The 10,339-nt window shown below is 41.3% G+C and overlaps 1 protein-coding gene across 1 annotated transcript; it reads right to left on the bottom strand.

Moving 5' to 3' along the window:
- Nucleotides 1-644: 644 nt before the first annotated feature.
- PRL (prolactin) lies at nucleotides 645-9,589 on the bottom strand. The gene is made up of 5 exons (XM_004712471.1): nucleotides 9,562-9,589; nucleotides 7,134-7,315; nucleotides 5,390-5,497; nucleotides 3,021-3,200; nucleotides 645-836 (listed from the first exon to the last, which is right to left on the bottom strand). Exons 1-5 carry the CDS (start codon nucleotides 9,587-9,589, stop codon nucleotides 645-647), a joined length of 690 nt encoding a protein of 229 aa, XP_004712528.1.
- Nucleotides 9,590-10,339: the final 750 nt, after the last annotated feature.

The following is a 10,339-nucleotide window of genomic DNA, read 5'->3' as shown; positions in this document are numbered from 1 at the left end:
GACTGGTTATTTTTAGAATCACTAGAACTCCACAGAATGGTTCAAGATGATGCTAAGAACATGGAACATTAGCAGAGCATTTTGGAAGATAGTTATTAGAAAGGCACAAAATTGTTTCACGATTGTATCCTACTACTTTTAGATGGTTCAATAAACCACAAACTATTTGGGTTCATCACAGTTCAATAGTATTTCTATTGCCCGTCACACACTGTGAAAGGTAGCTGATAATATGTGGTTGGTTTTGTAAAGAATTCTGATGATTTACTCTTCTTTGAAGCAAGGCTAGCATGATTAGTAGTTAGCTAGATCTTTGATTCCAATAACTTGACCAATAATAATTTACCGTGATTCTAAAGAAAGTTGTTAATTGTCTTGTTTTCAAGGTCAGCTTCTGTTATTTGTGAATTTTTTTTTCTCTAGGCGCTTCTCAACGGTAGCAATACATTGTCTCTTGATTTCTTATTATGTGCAGACAGGAAACTTGGACAAATGGGGCTTTTAGATTTTAGAGACAGATTTTATTTTATAAGAAGAGACCCACTACACCCAAACATGCAGGAAGATGCTATCATACTACAAGAAGCTTATGATGGGATTGGTTGTTAAGAATCATTTCAGACCTTAATGGGACGAATATGGGCTCAGCAGTTGCTGTCATAGACGATTCGGCACTTGAGGAGCTTAAGGTAGTTGTCAATCTTGTGTGAATCCCTGCGGAGGCAGTGCAGCAGGTTATAAAAAGCAAATAGACGAGAGTCTTCGTCCGCCATCTGCAGAGATGGAAGTCCTGACCAGACAGAATAGACCTCGTTTTCTTTGACTCCCGGATGAACCTAGTGGCCAGAAAGACAGTGACGGAGCATTAGCAATATTAGTGCGAATTGACCTTTGTTCTTTGTAGTTGCTGAATTTAGCTTGGGTGAAAAAGATATCCATCAATAGCTGAAGGGATAAATGAACGCGGTGTATCCATACAATGGAATGTTACTCAGCTATCAAAAGGAGCTATTCTGATATGCATATGTGCTAGGACATGGAGGGAGCTCTAGACATCTCTCTAAACCACAGAGTCAGCAGTTTGAAATCGTTAGCTGCTTCACAAGAGACCGATGAGTCCTTATATGCCTGTCAATATTGACTCCCTTGGAAACCCACAGTGGCAGCTCTGTGGGACTCACCCTGTCCTTTAGGGTCACTGTGAATTGGAATCCACACGAAGGCAGTGAGTTGGGTTTGTGTTGATTCCATGTGCAAGCCTAGAATCTCGGGGGGGGGGTGTGGTGGTGGGGAGGTTGGGGGAGGTTTAGGGACTGGGCAAGCAGCTTAGCAACTTTAGGAATGAAAAGGAATTTGGAATGTACTTATGTATGAACTGTGGTTGACCTGCTTTACTGTTTCCTACAGAGTAAGAATCTCTCTCTCTCTCTCTCTCTCACTCTCGTTCTTGCTCTCTCTCTAATCTAGGATCCCCTACTAGAATTCAAAGGCTATTTATGTAGCTATTTGGCAGTTATTCATTTGCCTGTGTGTGTGTGTGTGTGTATATATATATATATATATATATATATTCAAAGGACATCAAAGGATACACTATCCAAGCACTACAGATATTGTTGGTTTGCTTTCTGCTTCTTTGTATTGGGTGCTCGAGCATTAAGATAAAAATTGACTGAGCATTGGAAATGATATAAACAGGAATAAACAAATAAATGGTGGTAAAACAGAACAGAAAATGAAGCATGATAGAAGAAATTTTAAATTGTGACCTCAGAAAACAGGCCAACTGTAATGAAGAAAATAACTTGAAAACTTATTTTAGCTCAGACTTGCCAAGGTTAAAATGTGCTTTGTGTTTGTGGTGAATATATTCCTCACCCATGAAAATGACAAAAAATGATACATGATAACATGTACTTAGAACACAATAAGAAACATCAAATTGCCCCTGTTATTATTCCTGTAATCATATATTTTTCTTTAGATGATGCATTATTTCTGAACTTCAGAGAGCGTTTCTCTCACTAATATTAAAATCATCCCAACTGAATAGAAACATATGCTACAAATACGAGCTCAGTTTAAATATGACAAATTATTGTAGAGTTAAAGATGTTTGATACCAGGACCTCAAGAAAAAAATTACAACGAGACACTTTCTATCAATTACGAAACAAAAGAAAACAATCCTCCAAAAATAGACAGAGGAACTTTCTTCTTTCCTGGTGACCTTTCGAAACCTAGCCCTGTGGGGAATTGTCCATGTGATTTTGAAGTTCTTGTGTCCTGTCTAACTCACAATTTTTGGTGTTTAGAGAAAAGGAAATTCTTTGAGGAACCGTTTATCTTGCTGATTCTGGTCTCTAGTGCTCTCTCCCTGAAGTGTTCAAACCACCTGACCTCGGGAAGAGACAGTTCTTTGGGAAGGTAATCCTTTAGTGCTTCTTGTGCAACATAGGGAATGCTGTCCCTAGTAGGTATGACAGCAGGATTGTAGCATTCAATGGCCATAGACTCTACTATAGGTAATTCACAACTTACAATAGGGTTCTGTAATTTCCATGAAGGTTAGGTAACTGTTTAAAAATTTTGTATTATTACTGCCTTTGGTTATCAGTATCTTTAGAAAGAAGATCTTTATTTGCCTTTTGGGGTTAGAAATGTCACACATAAACGTACAGATATATTTTTAGCATATACATAACATTAATAAGATGTATTAAAAAAGAAAATTTTTAAAAAGGACAGTCCTGTGTGCCGTTTGTCATGACTTGAATATGCCCTCAACTACCTTGGACATGCCCAGGGCCCACCTGTACGATGAATATGCCCTACCTGTACCTGAACATGCCCAAGGCCTACCTGTACTATGGATTACTCTGATTTCACTTTATTTAATAGCAATCAGATTTATAGTGCTAACATTTCATTGTTGCACAGTGCGATCTGGAGAAGCCCATTACTCATCACAGATAGCAACGTTTCCACTGATGAGAAAATGAAGGAAGGTGCTCGCTCACCTGGCCAACTATCTTTTCCATCCCCTCTAGAAGTCGTTTATTTTGCTCCTCAATTTCAATGGCTCTGGACAGGATCGCGTCGGGGGCTTCTTCCATGCCACGCACTTCGGAGACCAAATGATACAGAGGGTCGTTCCAGGAACGCAGCACTTTTACAACCAGATTCAAAAGGTCTTCATGCTACACAGCCATAAAATAAAATCAATCAGTGGGAAACTACCTGCTTACCTAGATGTGACTTTTGCTGAGAGAGACAGACCTTACATGTATCTTTGTTACGTCAATGTGCATGCAAACATACTTCTGTGGGTAAAACGAGATGTATACCTGGGAAATTTAAGCTATTGGACTACATTGTGGTTGTAGGCTGTCGAGTTGCTTCCAACTCACTGTGGCTCTATGTGAGATGGTACAATTGCCCCCATGTCGTATTATATGCTGTAAGTTTTATTGGTACTGACCGCCAGGTCTGTTCACCTGCAGAGCAGCGATGCATTGGGTTTGAACTGCCAACCTTTTGGTTAGCAGCCTGATGTGTAAACCCTGCACCACTAGGGCTCTGTTATTGTCCTATCATTTATTAAAGTAGTAACAAAATAAGAATCTGACTTTTAAAGTGATTATATCTTCTAAGGAGGGTTCTGATTCATAACACGAAGAATTGTGTTTTCCCACTGAAATTCTCCCATCTGCCCATTCCGAACGTTTGTTTCCACCTAAGTAGCTTGTCCAGGAGGAGAAACCAACGAGTTTGTTGGTACAGAGCATGTGTCTGAACTACCTGATTCAGGGGAGATCGATTCCATCAATGTCCCTGAAAATGGGTCCAGGTAATTTATATGAATCATCCTATGACGATTCAGTCACAGGAAATGAATAAAATCATCTACACAGTGCATGCTAGACTGATGTCGAAGGAGGCCTGGTGGAGTTGTGAGTCATGAGTTGGGCTAAAACTGCAAGGTCAAGAGTTCTAAACCAGCGGCTGTTCCTCAGGAGAAGGATGAGGCTTTCTAGACCCACGAAGACTGACAGTCTTGCAAGCGCACAGTTCTGCTCTGTCCTCTCGAGGTGCTATGAGCAGGCATCACCTGGCAATGAGTTGAGAGATGCTGATCCCTTGCACTGGTCTAGTGGTTGTGGAAACAAATGTAGAGAAGAATTGGATTGACATTGCACAGGAAACATGTCCAGGCGCTGAGTAAGAAAGAACGGAGCTAGAAAAAGGTGCCGGGCAGATAGTGAGTGGTTTCTCTAGGAGGATTCTTGTATAATAACTATGAAGGCTTTGTCTTGGATGAAGCCTGGCTTCACGGTTGACCAACCACGGGAGTGGTGGTGCAAATTCCATGACCTCTTGGAAGCCCTGTTTCCTTATCTCCGCAAGAAAATGGTCCCTCACGATTTAGGGTGACTATGATGCCCAATCGCAGTAATGCACACAGGCTCCTTTGTAATGTGTCTGAAAATGTAGTAGCTCTCAATCAATGTTGGGTTTCTTCTTGGTCTTTTTCAGTTTTCCTGTTCCGTCTTCATCTTACCTCTACCCTGATGATAATTAATGGGATTAGCAAACAGAATAAATTCTGGTGCTGTTAATGAAATGTTTCAAGAGAGAACAGTGTGAATGTGTGGGATCTGTAAGCAAAATGTTTGTTTTAGATCATGTTAAAACCATGGCTATTGCACCGAATCAGAAAGAAATGGATTGCAAAGATTATGAAAAATGAAGCTTAGATAAATGATCAGGGTTTGATAGGTAGAATTTGTTGTCATCAGCACAGAGGCAATATTTCCAGCTGTGAGAAGCAATATACAGCATGGCGCAGGATAATTTTAGAGGTGTCTTATAATTTAGTGGACAGAGGCAGAGGAGTGAGAAGAATAATGAAGTAAGGTTTCAGAGAAGTAAGCAGAACTAGATGAGAGTTTGAAGTCTAGAAGGACATGGCTCAGGGTTTCACGGTCAGTGAAGTTAAATGTCGTCTACGTGGGATTCATTAGTTATATGTAATGCATGCAACTGCACTTGAATTTCTACTGCATTCACATTTCTAACCCTGTATACATTTTACAAACCCTGCATTTTGATGTCGACTCCAATTCATATTAAGTGTTCATGCAATCGACTATCTGCAATTCATCTATAAAGCTTTGGTTCCGCCAAGGTTGGCTCTGTAGATAGCATAGAGATACGCTGTTATTGTCATGCTAGCACTTGATTTTCCCTATTGTCTCCACTTCACGAGGCGACTTGTCTTCCATTGCCCATTTGTGCTTCGCTTTGCTCGGCATACGCGATTGCCATGGCCTGTTAGAGCGACCTTAGTAACACAGGACCTGGATGAACAGATGGACAAGAGACTCACATGGATCTGCTGGGCTTGCTCTTTGTCCTCCGGAGTCGCAAGGGAAGAGGTATGGCAGCTGTTGATGGCCTTGGTAATGAACCCACGGCCCTGGGCATACCGTCTATCCTAGAAATGACCAACGAGATGCAAGAATGGTGGTTGTTTAAGCATGAGTAAGTGAACCCACTAAGACAACGTTAGTACATTTGATAGCCATATTTTTAATTAAATGAGAGCTTCATAAACATTTAAACTAAACATTTAAAAAATAGCCCATTCCTCTACTTCTTTTTCTCTGGCCTCTATACACTCATTTTTGTTTTCATCAAATTTTTCTGAACTCTAACGCTTCCATCAAATTCTCTTGTTTCATGTCACCTCTTTACTATTTGGAGAGGAAACACTAAAACTAGGGGGGGGGGCAGAAGGAAGCCGTGAATGCTTTAATTTAGTATTTAATATTTGAGCCAAATGTCATAGTGCATATAGATAGCCCTGTTTCGCTACCACTATCTCTTGTTTGCGGTGGGTCAGAGTTGACACGCTTATCTTAACAGGCATTACACAATTATAACTTTCCTTTGATTGAGCTCTGAATCCACACACTGTGTACTGTCCCATGCTCATCCTAGGTGCTGAATACAGCTTTGTTGACTGTGATGATAAGTCAGAGGAAAGAGGGTATATGATTTTAGCAGCTGACAGGAAAAGAAAAAGAAAAACAATGAGCTAATATATTGGCGAAGAACAAAATAACCTTTAGCCAACGCTTGTGAAATTTTGAATGATTCCTGGGGAGCTCTGGAAGACAAGCGATGGCCATTGAAGAAGGAACGACAAGAGAACAATCTCTAAGCGTATCAAAATAACTGTGTGCGAACTCTGCTTTCGGCCCTCTGCGGACGCCTTTTGGTTTCCTGGAGAAGAAGCGATCTATGGCCTGCATCTCCGTTGAGTGAAAAGGACTTCCAAGACATGTTCAAAAGTTCCTCAGTTCGAAAGAGAATAACTGTTCCTACTTCTAAAGCACTTTCTGCTGCAATTCGAGACCAGTATGCTGGAACTATGAAAACGATTCCTTTGGGATGCGTACATAAGGCTCGTGTTCCTGACAAGGAATGCTGCTTAATTTACTGGCGTTCGATCAGCCCAAACGTACTGTCGTGCAGTTAGCGTCTGTCGGGTGCCCACAATGAGCTTGGCCAAACATGTAACAGAAACTTGCAAGCAACGGAAATCAACAGGCTTCTGTGTTCTTAGCACTGCCTCACATGACTCTATGCTAAATGCTGAATATCTACTTAAGTTTTTTTAAACCGAGTGAAGTAGAGAACGATTATTTTAAGCTGACGCTCTTTAGGAAAATACTGGAACACTGAGATGTCACGGACCTGTCCCATTCATTTTACTGAGCCTTTAATGGGTGCCTCCTGCCCTCCCCAAAGCAAACCAGCTGCCACCTAGTTGATTCGGAGGCACGGCAACCCCCTGTGTGTCAGCGGGTTTGTCATGTTCTGGACTTAGACTATCAGGTGCTATCAGGTAGACTATCCAAAATGCTCCTGGGTAGACTCGAATCCCCAACTTTCACTTAACAGCTCAGCGCATTCAGTGTCCCCACCACCCGTGGCCTCCTCTTTCCCCTATTGAGGAGCAAGTATCCTTTGGAATGTGACCCCCGAAGTTGTCTGGTCTAAGCTTGAAGCCCTTCTCATTCAGGAGCAGGTTCCTAATGGGAGGAAGTGAGAAGCGCAGGACTTACGAATTCGTTGAACATTTCTGAGGAGAGATTATGGATGTAGTGAGACAGGATGACTGCTCGGTCAAACAGGTCCCGGAGAGACACCTGGCAGTTGACAGCCCCTCTGGGACAAATGGGCAGAGAGGCCACCCCCTGGCACAGGAGCAGGTTGGACAGCAGCAGCAGCAGCAGCAGGAGCGACCCTGCTCAAATGAAAACACGAGCCCTGCTGAGATGATCTATTCACCGACGAGCTCAAAAGCAGTCCTGTGGAAGGAAGCCTGATTGCTCCCATGGTCCCCAGCTGCATTTTGGGGCACTGTAATAGCCGAGTAGGGCGGGTGGGGTGGGGGGAGAGGATCGACACCTTCCACTGTGTAAATTTAGAGATATAATTATATTTGCACAGATATATAGTTTGAGAAGTAGGTGACTCCGTGCATTTTGGTATTGCTCCCAGAAGTGCTTCCGGACTTTGCAAACATTTGGAACTTAAATTAATTTTGAGCCCGGGGTCCAAGTCACTCTTTTCAGGTAGTAGAAAGCCCTGGGAATTTCTGCAGCATTGGCAGCGCCGGGGCACGCCAGGAGTTTGCAATTTTTTTTAACTCTATGTTGCCCAAACCTTGAATGTTAGAAATCGAAATGTGCAGAAGAGCACCATTAGTCAGTTGATTGTCATCCTCAAGGCGGACAAAGATAATTGTGCGATAGATGCCTTGTTCACAGTGAATGTGGATTGAATTCTATCTTGTAAAGAACGCTCGAGTCAGGACCTGCTATTTTACCATAATAATCCCACGCATTCGATTGAGCACTTTACCAAAGGTTCCAGAGATTTTCGCATTTGATTTAGCAATAATGCTGTGAGGTTCTCTGGGCCTGCCTTAGTACCCTCACGTTCTATTGATGAAACAGAGAGCTTCCAGAGGTTCCTGATGTCCCATTATCGTAAGCAGGTGTCAAGGAGGCAGGAAGGCAACGCTACGGCCTTTTCCCTCTGCCTTGTCCCATTCAACAGACCCCTGGGCTCCAGATCTATACAAGGGACTAGTGTTTGCAGAGGTCCCTGCCATTGCTGATCCAGAACAAGACTGCCTTTGAAGAGGCCTTAGGAAACTTGATTTTGCTGGTTTTTTTCCTGCTATAGTTATAAACATCCATTTTCATATGATACTAAGATATCAATTATTTCACATCTAAGATATCAATAATTTGTAGCTTTAAACAGAAAGAAAGCCTATGTAGTACACAGGTTAAAATACAATTTTACTTTCATTGTAGCTACTGCAAAAGGATATCTGATGTAAATCTGCATTTATCAGAAATGAAATCTCTAACATTTGGCATCAGAATAAAAAGTTTTCATTAATAAATACAGTTGGGAATGTCCAAGATAAACTGTTAAGCTAAAAATGTATGTATGAAAAAATGTCTAAAGACAAATTGGACATAGAGTGTAACTAAATAGCCCTTTGATTGCTTAATGAAAAAATTTTAAATTTAGTGAGATTATCCACAACACACCCATTAAATTTTCCTCAAACATGATACTTCTGAAAAATTTATTTCACATATGTTCTAGTCCTGTGCTGTAGCTGGATGTGTCCTTTAGAAGAAGAAAGCTTTATAGATAGAGAACTTAGAATGGTGACTCCAGGAGATTAATATAATGGATCGATATTTAAAAAATTCTGAGTGCTTTTGTCTGCACATTTTTCATTTAAAGGACTGGCACAATAAAAGATGAGAAAAATAGGAAACTATTTTTGTTTTTGATTCAGAACATACATTTTCTGATTGATACTAATGTTCTCTCCTCACCAAGGTCCCCCAAGAAAGGAAAGGCAATTAGCTATTACCAACCTGGTTTTTGTACTGAGATGTCATTTGGGTTCAACCAATTGACGGACTAGTATTAGAGACATGTCTGCTATCCTTTTGCATATCCTGATTTTACAATTGAACATGTTTTAATCAGATTGATTTGACTTTGCCAAACCACATAAAAACTTGGGCACCGAATTCTATCTTCTGGAAGGGTAAACCAGTGGTCCTGTGGGCTCATCCGGTCCTTTTCTAGCCAAAGGGTTGTTCCCCAACGTCAGCATGTGGGCCTGTGCCAGTGTAACCCCGTCTTATGGAGGGCTGCTATGTGCCTTGTCTGAAGAATATCTGCGACCCTTGCTCCTACCCACCAGATGCCCATTATCCCAATGGGAAACTTCTGCAAACTTTGTCAAATGTCCTCTGGGGTGGAGAACTCACCCTTGGTTGAGAACCATGCTTCTTTCCCACCGTGTTCCTGTACATCTGCTTACCCCAAACTTCTAACAACTGTACACCCAATAACTTTAGCCAGCAACCAGATCATTAGGTAAAATTTCAAAGCAGTATTCACCCAAGCAGTATTGCTAAAGCCAATGATTGGATTCATGGTTACACATACCTTTCGGCGAGGACCCTTTGTTGGCCATTGTGGTGATGTTTGCAGGAAGGACCCGTCACCAGAGAAGATCTGGAACTTCTACAGCCTTCTTGTCCCCAGGTATGGGCTTTATAAGTCTTTGACATCTTCATGAATCTATTCATCGGAGATTCCTCCCCTTAACCTGGTCATCCATTTCCGTCACTGAGATTACCCCCATAATTTCAAACATCAAATGATATTTTATTGTAATTCATATTCAGGAAGATGTACTGCCTAGGAATGAACATTCTAGGAAGCATTTTGACTAATTAGATCAAAGGGAAATGAAAGAAATGATGAAATGATGATGGTGCGACCTGGAGACGCGTTTAGGTTGGGGGATCTACCATAAACCTACAAAAAAAGGCAGTACTTTGACATTTATCTTTTTTCTCTGCAGGTTTTAGACTACAGAGCATTAGATTTCACGTATATGGTAGTTTTGTGCATCAATCAAGGGTTAATCAAGATTCCTAAGTGAAGTTAAGATTTCAAAATGGATACCCTACAACTAGGCATAGAAGAAGTAGTTAGCCCAGTTAGACACCGAAGGGATTATTGCCTTGAGAGAAATGGGGAAGGATATGAGGAAGGTTGGAAAATAAACCATTGATTAAATATTCTCGTGCACCTATACTTGTTCTAGAATGAACGGGATGCCACCTCTGACTATAGAGTTTATTTTGGGCAAGTGACATAGTGATTTTCAAAGGCGAACACACATACACACAGCAAATTCATACTCATCCTGCCATAT

This window comes from Echinops telfairi, unplaced genomic scaffold (assembly GCF_000313985.2).
Source record: "Echinops telfairi isolate 266 unplaced genomic scaffold, ASM31398v2 ScPeMD7_5868;HRSCAF=6743_0, whole genome shotgun sequence".
Lineage (NCBI taxonomy): Eukaryota > Metazoa > Chordata > Mammalia > Afrosoricida > Tenrecidae > Echinops > Echinops telfairi.
Note: the sequence above shows the minus strand (reverse complement) of the source record. Positions and strands in the feature narration are given on the sequence as shown.